Raw genomic sequence first — 20,512 nt, 5'->3', positions numbered from 1 at the left:
CTATTGCCATAAGTGCTGCCACTGCGGCCTCCTTCACGTCCTTGTTAGTTTCCCCACCCTCCATCGCGTCCACCGTGGGAGGTAGAGTTGGCTGACGGCTGGGAGCCGCCATGAAGCAGATCCATGAGCTGGTCAAAAGTAAGAAGCTGTGTATAAAGCCCACTTACAAAGATGGTTTCAACACGTGCAAGCACGACTGAGACCACTAGGAAGTAGTCGAAGTCGAGGCCTGTGAGGATGTTGCCAACGAGCTCGTCGTCGTTGGTCACCTTGCCGGCTGCTGCCATGTTTGTCGGCGAGCGACTTCATCTTGTTGAAGTACCCAGACATGGTTATGTTGCCCTTCTTCGTCGTTGCGAGGGTGATGCGCGTGGTCACTGCCCACGCTCGGGTCTAGGAAGCGAGCATCTCAAGTATGCCACCCCAAACTTCAGCCTTTGTCTTCTTGTTAGCAACTTGAGTGAGGACCTCCCTAGAGATCGAGGCTAGCAGATAGCTCACGACCTGCTGGTCACGAGCAATCCACCTGCCATACTCTTCATTGGGCTTCTTAACGGCCTTGCCGTCCACTGCCTTGGTGATCTCTTTTGGCGGCGCAGCATCCGTTCCATCGACGAGGCCTTCAAGCTGCGCTCCACGAATGGGCGGCATCACTTGCACCTTCCAAAGATTGAGTTGGTTTTGGTCAGCTTTTTAGTGACCGAGAGAGTCAGGGGGCGACGATTATGGAGGTACCATGTCAAGTTTAGGAAGCGTTGAAGCCCCTTGGGGGCCGCATCTCTATTGATACAGGACAGAAAAAGCCCCATGGCATGGCTTACAAGTCAAGTAATCTTGAGATAAATCTAGGCCAACTAACTTCAAGATACAAATCAAAGATACATTGCATTCTATCTGCAACTAATAGCTGGCCTAGTTATCTTAAGGTTGCATCGATACAACTGAGTACAAATCTTTACCTAATATTAAAGTGCTATGTGTTTCTTCCAACTGTCAAGTACGTTTTGCATAAAGTTGTTAATCTATGAACCGCAATCTAGTGATTTGTCGCTCTTTCTTCCTCGCCTGTGCTGCCACCCTTCCTCCTTCGCCATGTCACCACCAACGTCTGCCTCCCTCTCTCTCCCCGTCCACCACCACCTGCGCCTGCCTGCCTCTCTCCTCGTCAATGGGTGTCCCCGCGCCAGAACATGGAACTTTGACCACACCAGTGCACCGTCGCCGCTCTCGGTGTCCTAGTCATTATGGGAAGCACACTGTTGACAGCAGTTAGCACGCCAATTGTGAACCGCAAGCACATGATTAGTTGTAGCTCTTCCCTCAAAGTATCTCCCAAGATTTCTCAATGCGTGGAACTTATAATATAAGATCTATTTCAACTAGAATTGTTAGTATGAACCTTTTATTGATGAGTGATTCAGATCTAATTTACTAAGCATATACAGACAGAAAATAGATAGAGCAAATCTAGAGCAACCTAGATTATGCATATATTGTAATTCTGAGCATGGATAGCAAAGCAACACATATATGATCTTAGTAAAAGCATCTTTAAATATACACCTCCGGTCAGACTCCCGAAAATCCCCATCTTCCACAAGAAAGATCTCATCACAATCCTCTCTATCAGTATAGGAAATCTAAGGGCACGATCAAAAGAACATGTTATACTCAATGGTAGATTAGGCATGCAAATCTGGTCACCATGACAACATAAACATCCTAAGCAATCTATCATCAATCATAGATTGAAAAGTAAGCAAACCTAAAAGAGCATAAAACCATAGAAGGATATACTTTGATCGCTAAAAACACGAACAGATCTATTGCTTCACCATGAATGATTGTACATCACAAGATAATCACCAGGATCCTACCTTGATCTAGATGATCCTAGCTCTAGAACTCCAACGTGGATCTTCCTCACAGGGTGATCACGCCGACTAGGGCTTAGTTACGCTAATCCCCAGACAACTGCATGACCCTCGGCTCTCCGAAGTGGTGTCCCTCAGGCTCCTTCTGCTTCTCTGCTGCTTCACGTTGAATACGTCATCTTGGATGTGGTGCACGATGGAGAATCGGGGTATTTATAGTCTGGAGAACTCGTGGCATAAATTGGAAGGCGAGGGATGAAGGAACACCCTCGGTGGGTCCAGGCCGATCGACCTGGGCCTTCCTTTTGCTCGCTCGTGCCTCCCTTTGTCTCCAAGTCTTCTCAGGTGTCTTGAAATCTTCTTTTCACTTGCATATAGGCCTGGCACATCGATAACTCCGGGATGAGATTGATCTTTGATAACTTTCCAAATCTCCACTTGATCCTCTTTAATTCCGAACTCATCTTGCCATATCCTTGCAAACTTAGCCCATAAGTCATCTTGGAGGAGTTCCTGCCACGAGCTGTTGATGGTCATTAAGTACCAAATGTGACCGTCAATATAGTGTATTGGTATATATAACTCATGCATATAAGAACCAAGCACAACACTATATCCTTGCAAAGGAGGATTGGCATTTTTTACACGTATATTTAGTTTCGAATAATGTAGTTCCACTTGTCCTTGGAGAATATTTAGTTGCGGGTGAATTAGCACAAAAGGATGGAGAAAACACTCTCTATGGATCCAAGAAACACGCTTCTGACTAATGGGAGGTTGCCATGTGTGCATCCCATGGATTGAAGGGCCCACAAACTACCACAACCGCCTCAATCCACCGGATAACACACACAACCGCCATTGGGACCTACCACGCAGTCACCCGGAGAAAGGCAGTTGCGAGGGGGCCCACAGGGCGTCGGCCAAACAAGGGATTCGGCCGAACCACCCTTGTACCCTCCTGTCTCCAGCTTCCACATGGCGACGGTATAGGTGGGTTAAAGGATATTCCCTTAAGATTACCTCACAGAACCGCCTCTTAGAGCCTATAAATATGAGGGGAGGGGCTCCATTCTAGGACACACACGCAACTAGTGAATCACTCTCTCCTCTTAGTTTTCAAGTTAGTGAAGTTAGGCTAGAGTAGCTCTACTTTAGGTTCCAGGTCTTCTTGAAGTCTAGGGTATGACTCTTGTATCTTTTATTCATAGGTTGACTTTATTCTATTCAAAGTATACATCTTCTTTATATAGTGTTGTGCTTGGTTCTTATATGCATGAGTTATATATACCCTTTCTATGTTGATATACTAGGCTTATATGCTCATATGCTAGTCGTATACCCCTGCTATCGTAGTATAGGCTTATATACGCCCATGTATGCCTTGAGACCATGCTTCATTACATACTGTGAGTGCATATATACCTTGTATAGCAGTATAGCTTAGTTGATCTATGTTACGATATCGGTTCAATGGCCATTTCTATGGCGGCTTCAGCCCTTGTCACAATAGCTCGGGTCGGCTGGAGTGTTGTTAACAATGCAAGCATGATGCTTGGATTGCTTAGCTTCACTGGATATGAGTTTGCCCCACGGGTCACAGAGGTAGGCTGCAGGTGGTGATAGCCCTGTTGGTCCTTTGTAATCCTTCATGTTCACGTACGCTATAGGAGTTTGTAAATTAACAGTAACTTTACTGGACGAAACCAGTACGGGTACTGTCTCCCCGTGTGTGCTTGGGTGCATAGGCCTGAGTATGTTATGCTTGTATGATCTGTGCAATATATAGGAAGTACATATGAACCTAGAGCTAACTCTTAGTCCTTCTCCCTAGCTTAGTTATCTTAAGATGATTCTTGTGTGTGTCACACTATCTATCTATCTATCTATCTATCTATCTATCTATCTATCTATCTATCTATCTATCTATCTATCTATCTATCTATCTATCTTACCCATTGAGTATTATCTCTATACATCTATGGTATACTCATATGTATAGTAAACTCTTTTGACCTACCCGTCTTCCTTTGGAAAATATGATACCCTTGAGAATACTCTTAGGTCAAATACTACAACGATATATTCGTGCGCTTGCGGATTTATCTGTGATCGTTAAATATACCGATACAGGCATGAGAGGGGGTCGGAGGACCCTAGGCCGATTGACCTGGGCCTTCTTAGGTTGATCGGCCTAGGCTCTTTTTGATCCCGTTAGCCTTCGTCTTCCTTTGGTTCGTTGCTTGTTCAAGGATTTATCCAAATTTGCTCCATTAAGTTCAATTTCCTGTGAAAATAGAATATCCTCCAAAATATATTGCATATTGGAAAATGCCCGGTTTATTAGTTATGATGTGTTAAATTCATATCATTAATGAAGATAAACATGGGTATAAAGGTGTCAATAACGAGCGTCAACACACACGCACAGCGCATGCATCATGAACGGTGGAGCGATGTCAGCACGCACAGCGCGCACGCTGTGGCGGCTGTGGACACGCATAACAGCAGTTGCGCCTACATGATGACGCCCCGCCAACTGCACTGTCATCTCGGTCACCCTCCTACCGCATGCCGCAGACCCCACGAATAGTGGCATCGTGTCGAGCTCCAGCTTGATGGCCTCATGCGTGATGGCAGCCTCCATGACCAGCTCTCGGTTCCAATCCACGGGTGTGCGTGCAGGAGCATTGACCTCAATTGGCCCAACAACGACCCTGTTAGTGGACACTCAACCACAGACCTGATAAGGAGTGAGAATGTGCCTGCCCATATCGCTGCTCGGTGAACACCAATGCGTGGAGAGGAGTAACACGTGTGGTGCCGTGGTGGCAATGCCATCTATGTCCCCAGCTCGAAGCCTGTCGAGGATGTAGAGCGCTGGGATGATGAAGCCTACCGCGGTGTGCATCGTGAGGTGGAGCCACCCGTTGACGTTGGGAAGATGGGTGCGGTCAGGTTGGGCTTGCCCGAACGCTGTGGAAGGCGACCTGGCGAAGGCGAGGAGGTACGGGAGAAGGAGCATCGCGGAGGCGATTTCCAAGAGCAGGACCATGGTGGGAAGGACAACATGACGGCCGCGTCCAGCGTGTTGAGTGTTAGGTAAAAACCATCCCCCGAAGAATGGAGCCAACCAGTGGAAATAAGATAAAACTGATGAAAAGAGTGACTTTAGGATAGCCAATCTGTCCTCCTCTCCCTCCGTCTGGAACGTGCCCTGTTTTCATTCATTGGCTCATTGCACCACTATTTATAGACCAAACATTTTACACTTTTTCGTTCATTACACCCCTAACGGCTATATTCGAAAAATATTCAAGAACCCCTTTACATACTTCACACCTCATCACTTTACAACTCAGCAGGACATGACCATTAGCTGCGAAGTCACCTAGCCACGACTTCGCGCCTCACTCTCAACACGACGTCCCCACTATTGGTATCAACTTCTCCATGTGACCTCTTCGCGACTGCAAAGCCCAGTCGCTGCGCCGCCGGACTTCGCCTGACAGCTTGCCCCCTCGCCTCCTGCGAAGTCGGCTTCCCCCAAGTTTAACTTCTCGGGTCTCGTCCATGTTTGCTTCTGCCTGCAAGGGAATAAACAACGAAACCATTGCAAAGTCAATTGAGGAAATGACACCGAGATCACGAGTCGAAGTCCAGGTCCCCAACATTGAACTTTGCGTAAAAACCTCTCTTTGCAAAGGGCCTCAATCCTCATGGAGCCGAGCCATACACAGAAAAAGAAGAGGAAGTCCTTGCCGTGCAGAGACTCTTACGGGGACGAACCAAAAGTTGGCATGTCAAAGTGGCCGTCGCTGGTCCGCTGCTCTGGCCTCGTGGCCGCCAAGCGGCGGCGGCGGCGGCGGCATCTGTACCTGGTGCTCGACGATTGGGAGAAGGGGTACAGCATCTACAGGGTGGCGGAGGACGATTTCCACTCGGCGCCCGGCGTGGACGCGCGCCCCGCCGAGTCCCCCCTCGTCTGCATCGAGGCCCAGCACCCATTCTCGTGTTGCTTCGCGGCCCACGGCACCAAAATCTTTGCGATGCAACCGCCCGAGTCGAGCCCCGGCGTACCCGTTTTCGACACCGAGACGTTGGGAGAGACGGTATGCCATCACCCGCCGAGCCGCGGGCTCGTCAGCATTAGCAATAAACCGGTGTACGCCTCCGCCGGCGGCAGTCTCATGGCGTTGGTGTACTTCAACGTCGACGTGCTCGGCGGTCCCGGTGACCAGCCGTGGTCTTGGAGCAGAGTTAATGAGCCTGCGCCGTTCGCGTCCAATCGCGTCAGCTGCTACGCGCTGCACCCGGACGGGCACACCGTTTTGATGTCCGTACGGGCCTGGAGGCCAACCACCGCCGAAACGCATCCCTACTACCACGGTGGCCGGGACAGCACCTTCGCCTTCGACACCGAGGCCCGCCAGTGGACTTACATTGGCGAGTGGCTCCTGCCGTTCCATGGGCGAGCCTACTACGACCGTGAGCTGGACGCTCTGGTCGGGGTCTGCCACTACAAGGAAGGGCCTGGCGTCTCTGTTGCTGCGACGTCCCACCCGTCTCTCGGTGCGAGGCCATGCCCTCATGGCGGATCGGCGTGGAGGTGTTCTTCCACGCTGACTCCGACCACCACATGGGCGCCACGCTCGTGTACATGGGCGACAGCAGGTTCTGCCTTCTCGAGTGCCGGGCAGGCGAGGACAACGACGACTCGGACCGGCGCCTCCGTGTGGTGGAGATGACCTCCTTCGTGCTCAAGTACTATGAGGCAGGAGGGCTGCGGACCACTCACCATCGGGCTTTCGCATCCATGTCATACCAGGCTGCTCACGATCGTTTTCAGCACGCACCCGACCCTGTGGCGTTCTGGATGTAAGCTGTGACACAAGGAAAAATAGACTTGTCCTGTCCTATTGGAAATTTGCAGTTTTTCCTGTGTCCCTATTTGCCTAATATGCAAGGCTTCAGTAGTTTCCATGGAATAACTACCAGACACCTTGCACGAATTTGAAATAGCAAACCAAAATACTACTCCCTCCGTTCCCTCCAATTTGGAACGGAGGGAGTATAAAATTACACCTGCACATGTAAATTTCTTCATGTAGCTCCCTGTTCGCTTCGAAAAATATATCCATTGAACTCCCATTCATAAGAAGCAAATGGTAAGTCAAATTAGGCATTATCATACTGTTTCGTCAATCGTTTATGCGTTGGTCCTACAGTTTCGTCAATTGTAGCTCCATCAATTTGCCATGCAGCATGCTTTTGCTGTTACGAAAGACTACTGCAACTATCTCTGTCGTGCGAACCTTTGATGGTCGGACAGCAAACAATCTTAGGTCCTGTAAACGGAAAGAACAAGGAGAGCTTAAAAAAAAAACTGACGGTGAAAGCAAGAATTCGAAAGGTAAAAACTGCTGTCCTCGGTCCTCACAATTCACAAACGGCCTGCTGCCTTCAGGGAGACAAGGCGACCGTGGGCAGGCTAAAAGAGCTGAACACCAGACTTCAGTTTGTTCTGCTTCCACTTAGGGAGGTTGTAGAAAGCTGCTCTGGTCATCCTGAACTTCTCTCTGAACTCGGCAGACGATAAGTAGGACTGCATCCCATTGATAACAGTAACTGAATGTCATCATCTGATCTGACAGATGGGGAGTGGAAGAACGGTTGCTCACCTCTCGCTTGGTCACGTCGATGTTGGGAACAGGGTCTTCAGCTGTGGTTGTCAGAAGTTCATAAGGGTAGATCGTGCGGCCTTCATCATCTTCCGTCTCATTTTCACCTACATTGCAATAGCCTGTGGCACATTCCTTCTGTATCACGTTCTCTGGATCGGGGCTCGCTTCATTTTGCAAAAGTTTCAGAGACAAGAAGGTTAGGTACTAAACATTTGGTCTCTGCGATCAGGCAGAATTGGAAACAAAAGAGTAGTATTATATGTACCTTTTACTGACTTTGGTATTATACTTCTCATCGGACCATCAAATGAATTGGTGACAGCACCGATGGCTGATTTTTTGGGTGACACCTTTGACTGATCAGGACCTCCAGATTTTGGGAAAAGCTTTCTGACAGCAGGAGGAGGGGTGGAAAGATTCCTGGTACTACTTGAGTTCTCAAAGGCAGAAGTTAACGCATTAAAGGCTGGGGACCTTCCTCGAACACGGGGACGATCCGGGCTGGTGGACATGCTTCTCGAACGCTGAGATTTATCTTGTCCCGAACTTCTTCCTGTAAATGCCAGTGTTCGTCGTTTTGGTTTCTGAAAACATGGAGATAGTAGAAGAGTTGTTTTTAGATAGGACTATCACTCAGATGCTGTTTTGAGCCACCCTCTATTCCTTTTACCAAACCTTATGGTCAGCATACGTTAGGGCTCATCCATACACAGATGGCATAATAGTTCTAATTAAAATTCTGAAAACCTGAATTTGAATAGTGGACTCATTCATATGCACGCAGAAGAAGTCATTGGTCCCATGCACATAAGCACAACGAATTATGGATATTGGTAAATCAAGAATACGAATAGAAATAAAGAGTATATGTCTATGGATAAAATTTTGGGATTCTTGGACTTTAGATCTTCTTCTTCCTGCTAAACTAATACAAAACTCCTTTACCACTCACCAGTTTTTTTTCTGTTTAAACAAAACCTATGAATAATAAGATCTTATGCAAACAAATACTGCAACTGAAACTGATTCCCAAGTGGGTGGAAAATGATTTGCACCAAAATATTGGAAGATGATTTGACAGACTTACATCCAGTGATGGAGGTGCTCTACCCTTGAGAAGGGCAAGCTTCCTCTGGTATGAACTGCCATACATCTGCAACAGAAATTCAAAAGTGGTAAGATGCATTTAATTTCCAAAACTAAACTATCGGTATCATTAGGTGTTAATCTCATGGAATAACCCTGGTCATTATTAACAATAAGCAGGTGCACCACACATAAACTACTTACCAAAGATTTTGCTGAGTCCCAGTTGAAGAACCTAGTAAAAAATTGTGGCTCACTGCCTTCTGACACAGTGAATATTGGTGTTTCTGGCGAGAGTTTTTCCATAAGGGAATCAAGAACAAGAAATTTCTGGCAGTTACAGTGAGAAGGAAAGTAAGAAACCAAAACAAAAAAAATCATGATTTCTAGTCAGACTTTGCATGGTGAATTCTGTTTTTTACCTCTCCAATATCCATAGCTTGTGACTTCACTTTGGCATCTACCTCTTGGCCAACCCAAACAAATACGTCCGAGTGGCAATCAAGAACGAAAACATCCTCAGTCATTAGATCATCTTGACTAAAGTGGTGTATTTCTTTGACCTGATCAAGTGCATTTGAAAGAGTTTGTATTAGGCATTAAATGAACACATGTAGCCGTAAAATCTTAACATCTTTGTTTCATACTTTTGCTTACCTTTATATTGCCTTCATGACCCCAAACAGCAACATTAGTAACCAAAGAAAAGGAAGAACTGTGAGCATATGCTAGATAGTGAATTCCACCTGGTAGATCCTTAGGATAACATATATAGTATTACCTTTGGATATGATGCATGAGAAAAGATGAGGGTCACTTTCATGCTCTCTTCCTACTTTTTGGTTTGTATACTTGGATTTACCACCCAGTAGTTCCCAGAATTGGTCGGTTTCTCTCCCCTCCTTTTGTGACCTAGAAGGCAGATCAGGCTGTGTAATAAAAAAAGAGAAGCACAAAGGAGTTAAGACAAAGGACTGGCATACCAAAAACAAATCTATTGCGTTAACTGAATAACTGAAGAACACTATACAAGTATGCTGTGATAATGAGGGTAATGATTTTTTTGACAGTTTTTTTTGTGGATGGGTGAGGGCAATGATAACAGTGAGGGATACAAACATTCATTATTGATCTGTATTAAAAACCTGAGTTCAGATGAACACAAATACATTGTTTCCTTGCCGCCCTATCTCAATCAGACCAACACAACAAAAGAACATCCAGTGCACCTAGAACATACTAAAAACACTATCTAGAAGCCGCTACGCATTTGTAAGGAACAACTAAATCGACAGTCCAGTAGACGTGTCACCCATTGATGTGCGTTGCTAATTTTCCAATACTAAATTGCAAAAAGAGAAGGAATTACTGCTACACTAACAAGATGCCGGCCTAATAAGAGAATTGTGTGTTATTGCATTAAGAAGAGAAAAATACTAATTAAGGTTTGCAGGGGTGGTTAATCAAGGTTTTATCGTGGTACCAAGTTACCAATGCAGTAAGCAATGGGGAAAGCTGCATAAGCACAAGATTCATATTTGCTCCAATAAGGAAGAATATTCAAACCTTAATTACATCTAGCTTCCTCTCAACCAAGTCATGATCCAGTGAGGTTGTAAGGTTGCCAGTCCATGTGAACACAGTGTTTCCATTGTGTAACATGTAACAATAGGACGAGTTTAAGGATGAAGCCACCTAGAAAAGATGAAAGAGATGAAGTAACTAATTACTAAGATTTCTCACATATATCTTTACAGATAAAAGTATGACCGCGGACATACTGCATCTACTTGAATTGCTTGCATGTTTTCTGATCCTGAGCCCTGAATTCGGAATAGAGCAATCCCACCTTCAGAGTATGTGTCATCTGCAATATTGTTTTCAGCAATAAAGTTCTTGTATCCAGAGCTAAGGCCACCCTACATTGAAGATTCAGACAGAAAAGAAGGATGGAACACTCAATTTGAAGTCTGTCAGATTGCCAGATCAGGCCAAGGATTTGACTACCAAAAGCAAACCTTGAATACTTGAAAACTCTGAAATATGACAAAGAACTGAATCGGTTCTTTCCCTTCATAAAGGCGAGCCTGTGTGTAAGAAAGAGTACATTAGATATTGTCATTCTCATTTAATACATATATAAATAACCAGCTGGTTACCTGGACAGCCTGGAACTTTGCAGCCTGAACCATCTTGCTAGCCAGCAACATCGCCGCCGCCCTCTCCACCTGAAAACAATTAAGATCATTCAGATGGAGTAACAATGTAGCATGCATTGAGTAAGCATTTTTTTATGCGTCTCATCTAGGTACAGCTGAAGTATCTGATCCTATACGTACACACACCAACCCAACTCACGCACGCCCCACTCACACCACACATACATAACCAGACCTACAACTACACACAGACTAGAAGACCACGTCCTTGAAGAGATCACCAGAACCATATGACTCCGTAGCCGATGGGTGTGTCGTGTTCCCTTTGTGGCACCACACGAGAGAGGCTGCAGACAATGTTAAAGGTGCACAGCACCAGGTGCGAACCTGCGTCGAGCAGCACTCGAACGCGGGCGGCAGGTGCTCCAGCGAGCAACCTTACCAACGCGCTACGCGCACGTTCGCAAGTACGCATTTAATTGGAATAGGCAGATACAACACTTCCGAAATTATGAAAATCTCTCTTCACTTATACAAATTTATGTGCGTTTAAATACCACAGATCATAAGTAACTATGATTTTGTGCACTCCTATTACCTCAACACTCTTCTTCCCAAACCAAGTTCCGATAAGACATTGCTCCCTGTCGTCTTCGGTATATGCGTATTGAAAAATGTAGCAATCTCCAGTGTAAAATTTTGATTGATCAAGGGTTGACAGAAGAGCCTTGTCATTTCCATTTACACGCCAGACCTGAAGCCAATGTATAGGAAACAAAACCACCATCAAGCTTACACCAGAAGTAAATGGATGAATGCTATGATGAACTTTTGTCAGTAAACTTTGATTGGAGGTCGGACATCAAAGGAGATGGGTGTAGATCGAGTTTGGGATACCAGGAGGCTAGTGATCTAGTTAACATATTTGTATACATGTATAAAAGGTAGTTTCCCTTTATTTTGGAGGAGTGCTGTTGAGTGGATAGAATGGAATCTTAGGGAGAGACCTAGAAATAACAGCAAAGCCTTTTGTTCAAAGCAAGTTGAGGTAAGCTAGAGATGGAACCCAGCAAGAGCCAAAAACAAGGAAGATACCTAGCACCTCATAAAAAGATCTATAAGAGTTAGCAAAAATAGTACCTGTAAATGACCTGTACAATCAATATAAGGCTCGAGTTCTTCTTTTACAGGTGCAGCTCTCATCAAGCCTTTAACATCTAATCCTTGACTTTTGAGGAGAGCTGCAGGAAGAAATAATACATAAATGCGTGGAATTTGGTTTGTAGCCATACCTTGCACTGGAACTGACAATAAGCAGATCATAACCTGCAACTTTGCCTCTTCCATCCTCAGATGATAGTTTCAAATCAGGCGTAGGTGGCCACTCAACAAATTTTGACTTGAACATAACTGTTTCGAATCCCTCAATCACTTTGATAACATGCGGTGTTGTTTGGCTATCATCCATGAGTAGTTTCTGTACAGAAGCAAAAGGAATTGAGTGAGCACAGAAGCATAATGTAAAAAATGAATATGTTTTTAACATCCAGCATGAGTTTTTTTATATACAAACAAGAAGTAACCTCAGCAGCTTCACTCGCACCCTTTCTTTCTTGCAAAGAAGTACTTCTAGCCATCCAAACATACATTTCAGCACCACAGTCGAGCAAGTAGCATTTATTTGATTCAAGTAACTCACGCGCCAAGGAGTCAAAATTAATCTGTTCCGGCTTTCCCTGGTTAATGCTGCAAAGTCAAATAAATCATCCGCTCAGTTTTGCAATTTCAAGAGAATATTAATCTAAAAGAGTTATAATTTAAATAGAAGATATTTTGCTGGCAACTTATATGCTGATGTTTTATTGACATGGGAATAATGGTAGTGAGTTACCATAGCAATTTGACAACATTTTCTCTCTCTTCCCCATTATCCTCTGAAGGCGACTTCTTTGGAAGAGGAGCGAAGCCACCAAACAAAGCCCAAAATTCACCAGCTTCAGCATCAGCCATCAATTTTCCATCCTCTATGAGAAATCTAATTTGTCATGTCATCGTAAATGTGATTCCAAATAGTATAGGTACATAATGTATTCGCTTACCAACCGCTACAACTTCACACCTTCCCTCATGGAAAGTATCTTTGATATACTGCACAACTTCAAGAGCTTTTGCTCTCTCTTGAATGCATGAGTTGGAACCGTTGAACTGGAAAATTTTGGACTTGGTATCCAAAATAAATATGTCGTCATGGTTAAGGGATGAACGAGCAAAAGGAACCTAGTTACAGAATAGAACACATAATCAACAAAATGAACGGACCTTAATTGGAAAAAAAATATAGTTTTTTAGGTAGCTTGCCTCTTTAACATGGACTACATGCTTTCCTTTGCACACATATAAGCGGGTATGCTCCTGCTCATTCACTTCTACATGATTGAACCCAGAAGCTATACCTCCTTGCTGTGGCATGATGCAAGGCCTAAAATATGAGAGAAACTTTTCAGTTTCATTGCCTTGTGATTCCCGATACTGGACAGCACGTCCTCCAAGCGCAGCATCAAGCTCCACAGTTAAAATAGCAGCAGTTCCAGCCTCATCCTACCAAGAAAAACAAGGGCAATTTTTGGAGAGCTTTAACAAAAAAAAGGCCTTTATAATACTAGTAGTCCTCAAGAGCAAATGAAGTAATGCAATGTCAAATGGTTTGAGTATGTACCTGACTAGTGTCTTTACCAAGCCAATAATGGATGTCATGGCGAAAAGAACCATTCTTTAACGCTGTTGTCTGCAGGGAACAAAAGGAAACAAATATTCAGTGCAGTAAACATAAAGCAAAACTGAGATCAACCAAAAAACAGATTGCAATATCATCATGAGAAGTTCATCATGGTGAAGCATATCATGCAACAAAATGATAAAGAGTTGCATTATACTCCCTCTGTTCCAAAATGTAGGTCGTTTTGGGTTTTCTAGGTACATAGATGTTGCTATGTACCTAGATATAGGGTTATGTCTAGATACATAGCAAAATCTATGTACTTAGAAAAACTAAAACGACCTACATTTTGAAACGGAGGGAGTATGGTAGAAGAATGGGAAATAGAAAAAAGAAAGCCAAGAAAATATTTTTATCACAGATTTCTCAAAGTATCTAAGCTTTTGTTTCAAGATGTACGAAATAATTTGCCTTTCAAATATGATGCACCAATAATCTTCAAAAAGAAAAGGATATATAACAAGGCATTAGTATGTCCGTACCTTCAAGATGATATATGAATCACCCGTGTAAAATTTTCCATGAGCAGATGTTGGCACAGGAATTGGCTTAAAATTCTGGATACGCCATACCTCCAGACCACTAAAACTAAATTAAGGAGTGCAATGCCAGTACAATGAACTCTAACGGACAACAAAATAGCATCAATACAGTGTTTATTTGGGTAAATGACGAAGAGTAACTTAAAAGGATAGAACTGGTGTTTCCTCGATCTTTACTCCAACTTCATCAATATTTCTGTTTAGTTTAGTTATCAAAAAGTTTTTAATTAGTTCCCCTATACAATATATCTCCGCTCTTAATTTCGTTCTAGAGCTGAACATTTACTTCATGATAGATGGATAGCATTATAAATCATGTCAGATAAAGTTATTCTGTGTTAGACATTACTATCAAAACATGTGGCTCCCGGCAAATACTGGAGTTGCAACAACCAAATAACTTTTGTGTGTCACGTACACCATTTTACGATTTTAGAGTCATGTCAAACATTAGCAGCAAATCACAATAAAACCAGACATAGTTAACAGCAATCACTACATAGGGGCAGTGAGAAAACAATGCAAGTGCTGTTTAACAGCTTAACTCACAAACTGTTTATGCAACTTCTCTATATTTCTCAGACTAGCTGCAACCACACTAATCATCTAATCTCGGATCAGCATGTTTCTAATAGTTATAATCAATTGTCCCAATTGTTCTATCAATTAGCATACACACTTCTTCAGTCGAATAAAATTATCCTGGTGATCTGAAAATGTGTTTCAATGAAATAAAGTTGCCAGGCATGAAGAAATCATATAACGCAGGGAAGCCAACGAAAAAGGATACTCCTTTTGCCCAGCTCCGCGGAATGCCGGGTCCAAATCCTTCATAGACACTGACATGCTGGATGTTGCCGAAGAACCCTTGCCTGATTTCTTATCAAAAGGATGCCAGCATTACGCAATAAACAAAGATCGCTTATAACAACATCGCGTGCGGGAACCTAGTGTCCAATCAATTCTCACAGGCTACAGAAGCCGTAGTGGAAGTGGAGGGGAAAAACAAAGTGGAGGCAGATTTCGATCAGTCGCTCACCTGAAACCGGGGTGATGTTCTTGCCGATCAAATTGGGGAATTCTTTGGGGGTGGGGGGGGACGGTCCAGGAAGCGGTGGTGGGAGCGGGGCGAAGTGGATGGCCATCCGCGAAAGGCGGATTCAGGAGAGCGGCGAGCGCAAGCGTCTCTTCGTCTCCCAGCTTCTTCACAAAAACAAAGCGCGCCTCTCTCACGCCGTTGGTTTGCCGCATCGGCTCCATTGGAGTATTTTTTTTTTTAGCGTGGATTTTTCAGCCTGCCCCTCTGATTTTGCTGATGATTGTTGAACGCCATGCCCCCGGGCACGCCGGATATGAGTGGCCCAGCCCAGCACGGCTCGATTCCAACGAGGCCAGCCCAGCACGGCCCGATACCAAGGAAAAAATAAGACCCCAGCCCAGCACGGCCCGATTCGACCTGTCATTCGAGAAAAACGCAATTGATCTGGTCCGTCCGTGCATCACCTGCCTGCATCCGTCCGTCCCTGATAATCACTTCCTTGGTTGCTCTTGCTCCGTATCTCCACCCTCTCGGCCTCCCCATTCCCCGCCGGCCGCCGCTACGCCGTCCTCCACTCCATCCGCACCTGTTGGTTCCTACGCGGCTACGCCTGCCCTGCCTTCGGCGTCCTCGCTCGCTTCCAGTAAGGCGCAGTCCTCACTGTACTCGTCCGCGTTAATCTCGAGGTGAACAGGCTCGCGCTCGACCTTCTCGGCAGGAATCTAATATTCATTCAGAGCGCACACAATTTTTGAATTCCAGAGCTTGGTTATTGTGGGGCTCGTTGGATCATGTACAGCAAATTGACGAACCCATGATGCATAGACGAAACTATATGAGATGCCTAATTTGAGTTGCCATTTGCTTCATATAAATGAGAGTGCAATCGCAGTTCTTTTCTATCGACCCTTACCAATGCATTTCTAAGTTTTAACGTTTATTAGACAAAAACAAGCTGCGGTATTGTTTGGTTTGCTCTTTCAAAATCGTGCAAAGGTGTTGGTATTTACTAGTTAGGAGTATTTTCAACGAAAACTGCGAATACCAAACCCTAAAAAGCGTGAGCAACCTGCGTGGGGTCCGTGCTGGAAAAGACCGTGAGCGACCTGCTACGACATGGACGCGGGTAGTCCTCGACCGCCCGGCCGTCGGATCCCGCGCCGAATGACACGTCCTCGCCGAGCTTCCAGGCCGGCATGGCCTCGTATCCGGCGGCGATCGGCGGGACGTCGCAGCAGCATCCAGCTCGCGGTCGTAGTAGGCTCGCACCTGGAACGGCCGCAGCCACTCGCCGATGTGCGTCCGCCGGAGCGCCTCGGTGTCGAAGGTTAAGGTGCTGCTCCGGTCGCGACGATGATGCCATTGCCATACACTGTCCTCAATGGGGATGCAGGCCTGCTTATCCACAGCCGAGTTCCGGGAGAAGTCCGGCTGCCTATCCACTTTTCTTATCCCCAAAGGTGAGTGGAAGTAGAACAATTCCATCTGAACGTCTGATGTCTCCACTCCCCGGGGACGACACGTCACGGCGAGTACAGCCGGCGGTACGAAAGCCGCCGTCGTGCAGACTGCAGAGCAACTGCCGCCGACCTGGGCCTGTCATGTAATGGATCACATTTCCCTTTCGGGCGGGTTATGTCGCTTCACCCCGGCCCAATTTAACTAACTTATTACTGGGCAGGCCCATATTCGTGAGCTTTGTTTTAAATCTAAATTAGTGAACGTTAAAATCTGAAACAACCAAGTCGTTGTAGTATAGTGGTGAGTATTCCCGCCTGTCACGCGGGTGACCCGGGTTCGATCCCCGGCAACGGCGCAATTTTTTTTTTCTTTTGTTTAACTCGATCTTCTTGTGTTTCGCTGTGGTGTTCTTCGTTTTGTTCAGAGGCTAGCCTACGATCTTTTTGGCATAATAATATTCAGATGATATGAGTTGTTTTTACCAGAAAATTTAGCGCCGTTTTGCTTCAAGCGTGTAGCATTTCAGTATGGTTAACAGGCCATTATTCCTCCAAAGTTCAGTGCATAATTCCGCATGTAACAGTGAGTAGGCATGACTCAACTGAAGATCCTGTCCGCATTGCCAACTGTTCTTCATTTTTGCGGAGATATGTAATTACGCACACGCTCCTTGGATAAAAACATTACAGATTTACATAGTAGTAATACTTATTATGTACAATTTTTTTGCAACAGTCAATCATGGTCTGCAGGTTTCAAACTGAGTAATTTGTGTGACATTTTGGGAGGTTTTTGCTGCGGCTTGTATGGACATGCAGTGGAAAGCTTGAGGTGCATGCTACCTTACCTGAACCTGATTAGTATAGAAAAATGGATGGAATTAAGTGATCGTTATTACACAGTTGGTTTGCTGCAGCTTGCAGGCTGGCTACCTACGGATGGATCGAGGGAGCTAGGCGGCGTTGTTGCCCCCGCGGAGGTTCTCGAAGCTCCAGTCCCGTCGCATGCCGCCGCTGCGCCGGAGCCGCGGGGTCTCGGTGAGCTGCGACACGTCCACGTCCTCCACCGTGGACTTCCACTTGCGCACCGCCTTCCTCATCACATTCCCCTCCTTCGCCGGCGCCACCGTCGACGCGCCGATCATCTCCTCTCCACCAACGCTGACACCGCCGCCGGCATCCTTGGCGGACTGCGGCTGCTGATCCTCCTCGTTCTCGTCCACCCGCAGCAGCGCCGCGGAGCCGGGCGTCCGCACGGGCGCGTAGCGCTGCTGCACGCGGCTGTCGGGCGCGAAGCCCCGCTGCAGCGCCGTGCAGCAGGTGGCCGTCTGCGGCTGCGGCGGGCCGTCGTCGGCGACGCAAGGGTCCACGGCGAAGGACACGTGGCGGAGGTGCGACGAGGGGCGCATTCTGCTGCTGCGGCTCGCTGGCCTTCCTTCCTTGACATCCATGCCGTCGGCCTAGCTACTAGCTCCTCTCGGTCTAATCTTGAATGCTCCAACCAATTGTAATCGCAGCTTCACAACGATGTATAAAACACAAGGAAGGAGGACAGGCGTGGATTGAACCTCGCAAGCATGCGAGCGCAAGCCAATTACGGGCTGCCTAATTTGGGATGGATGCGCTGGGTCCGCGTGCGGCTTGTCCCTTGTCGATCGGGTTCGTGGGTTACCCCCAGACCCCCAGTGTCTCCATTTGTTCAGTTTCACATGAATAAAAGCTGGAGAATTTGTTGGCGAGCGAACCTTTGCCATGCGCAGGCATCAGGGCGTGCCACGGCCAACGATGGCGGACCGCCCGATCGTGGCCTGCGGTGCGGGCGAACTGCATAGTTATTCTCCTTCGCCAAAAACCAAATGGTGTCATTCAAGGTAGCCTTGAGCAAGTCAACCTTCATCCAAAACTTTCATTTGCCTCTATCCATTCAGGGTCACCAACAACTACGAGATTTACAAGGCAGCCTGCAAAACACTCCACTATCTGATGAGAAAGATCAATGGTCCTACATATAAGGTAATGCTACTTTCTCTATAGCTAAAGTATACAAAGCAATAACTGGAACCAGGAGTGTTCATCCAATCTTCCATTGGATATGGAAAACAGGATGTCAAATGAACACACAAAGTTTTTTCGGCTCTTGATCAAGGACCGTTTAAGTACTAAAGACATCCTGGGATGCAGAAATATGTTTCTGAACTTCTACACATGTGAAATGTGAATTCTCCAAAAGACAGAAAGTGTAGCTCATCTGTTTTTAAGGTGCAATTTTTCCATGCGTGTTGAGCATCCATCGGAGTTTCAGTATAACCACAAGACCGATCCTACAGATCTTCAATTCAATTAAAACAAAGCTGGGAGTTCCTTTTTTCATGAAAATTATCATTTTAATGTCCTCGAGCATTTGGTCATGCAGGAATGATTGGATTTTTAATGACATTCCTCCAACAGTAGAGAATTATAGAAGGAAATTCATGAGTGAATTCTCCTTAATCTCACTTCATAGAGCAAGATCCTCTCTAACTCCAGCTATGTCAACCTGGCTGAACTCTCTGTAATTTTATTTTCCTTTCCTTTCTTTTTTGTTCTTTGCTTTTTTTTTCTCCAGACTTGTTCCTGCACTTTATTTTGATTTCTCTTGTCCTCTCCTTTAATATATCTAACCAGTAGGGCTTGCCCCTCATGTTTTCTAAAAAAACCGTGCGGATTGCCCCCTGGTCCAAGGACTGACCTTGCCAGCTCTACGGCAGACGTGAGGGGCAATCTGTCAACGCCTTAACGCCTGTACGGCAGCCCCCGGCGTACGGCCGCACGCGCGGATGCGGCAGAGCATGCAGGCCGCGTGGGGGAAGGGAACGGGGGCCGCGCCGCCTCCCGTGCGGACGTATTTGATACAAGATGTTAAATTTTAGCAAGATGTTAAATTTTAGCAAGGTCCTATCGGATATTTGATGGTAATTGGAATGATTAAATATGAGCTAATTACAAAACTAATTGCACAGATAAAGTCTAATTCACGAAACGAATCTAATTAATTCATCATTAGCAAATGGTTATTGTAGCATCGCATTGTCAAATCATGAACTAATTAGATTTAATATATTCGTCTCGCGAATTAGACTCTATCTGTGCAATTAGTTTTATAATTAGACTATATTTAATATTTTTAATTAGTATTCAAATATTCGATGTATCTAAGACATTTGGCGGGCGGGAGTTCGTGTGCAGACTTGGTCCTGGAAAACAACTCCGGTGGAGGACCCATATGGCCATATGTCGTGTACGGGCCTACGAGGCCGCGCGGCGCGCCACGGTGCCGAACCGCTGCCGCTCGCATAGGCTTTGGGTTATGCCCCCGCGTTCCCAGCTCCAACCAGGGAGCGGCCGTCGTTTTGCCTCCCGGAACGGGCTCGGCACGGGCACAGCTAGCGATGCGTCGGCAGCGAGACTCGGCGAAGCCAGGCGACTCAGCACTTCAGCAGCGCTCGCGCAGATTTGTAAGCCACGTGGACGAGACGACACGGGTGTGCACAACGCTGTGAACTGCACAGCCTGTGGCTGTGTTCGCTGTGTCTTGTGAACTGCGATGAGAGTATGGGACCAACGGAGGCAGGTTTTGCTCATGCTCCCGGCAGATAAGTGTGTGCTAACATCTACTGTTGCACTACTAGTGAGGATCTGATCCAAATCCTACAGGATCTCAAAGCGGTAGCCCCTGAATCCAGCCACACGCATAACCGATTCCTGCGTCGCTTTCGCATGTCCGTCGCCGACCAGTGTTGTTTGTTTCTTGCGCATCCTCAACTCTCCTCCGTCTCCTCCCTGACCCTGACCCGGACCCTGAGTGGGCAGAGCTGCAGTGCCCGTAGTGTTTCCTCTTTCCGCCGAAAGCTTG

General features: G+C 46.1%; 1 protein-coding gene and 1 non-coding gene across 2 annotated transcripts; one reads left to right on the top strand and one right to left on the bottom strand.

The window, feature by feature from the left end:
• Nucleotides 1-6,818: 6,818 nt before the first annotated feature.
• LOC101780350 (villin-4) lies at nt 6,819-15,367 on the bottom strand. The gene is made up of 24 exons (XM_004976653.2): nt 15,161-15,367; nt 14,912-14,993; nt 14,062-14,161; nt 13,520-13,588; nt 13,162-13,401; nt 12,903-13,080; nt 12,695-12,827; nt 12,387-12,549; nt 12,130-12,280; nt 11,944-12,044; nt 11,402-11,557; nt 10,804-10,872; nt 10,663-10,731; nt 10,426-10,563; nt 10,211-10,339; nt 9,426-9,573; nt 9,302-9,312; nt 9,067-9,207; nt 8,849-8,974; nt 8,646-8,711; nt 7,824-8,142; nt 7,556-7,722; nt 7,315-7,479; nt 6,819-7,222 (listed from the first exon to the last, which is right to left on the bottom strand). The coding sequence occupies exons 1-23, from the start codon at nt 15,264-15,266 to the stop codon at nt 7,366-7,368; spliced, it is 2,976 nt and encodes a 991-aa protein (XP_004976710.1). The 5' UTR covers nt 15,267-15,367; the 3' UTR covers nt 6,819-7,222; nt 7,315-7,365.
• Nucleotides 15,368-16,904: 1,537 nt separating this feature from the next.
• Nucleotides 16,905-16,976, top strand: TRNAD-GUC. Its single transcript has one exon. It is a non-coding gene; the product is annotated as a tRNA-Asp (tRNA).
• Nucleotides 16,977-20,512: the final 3,536 nt, after the last annotated feature.

The sequence above is a fragment of the Setaria italica genome, chromosome VII, assembly GCF_000263155.2.
Source record: "Setaria italica strain Yugu1 chromosome VII, Setaria_italica_v2.0, whole genome shotgun sequence".
Classification (NCBI taxonomy): Eukaryota; Viridiplantae; Streptophyta; class Magnoliopsida; order Poales; family Poaceae; genus Setaria; species Setaria italica.
This window is presented reverse-complemented; position numbering and strand designations above follow the sequence as displayed.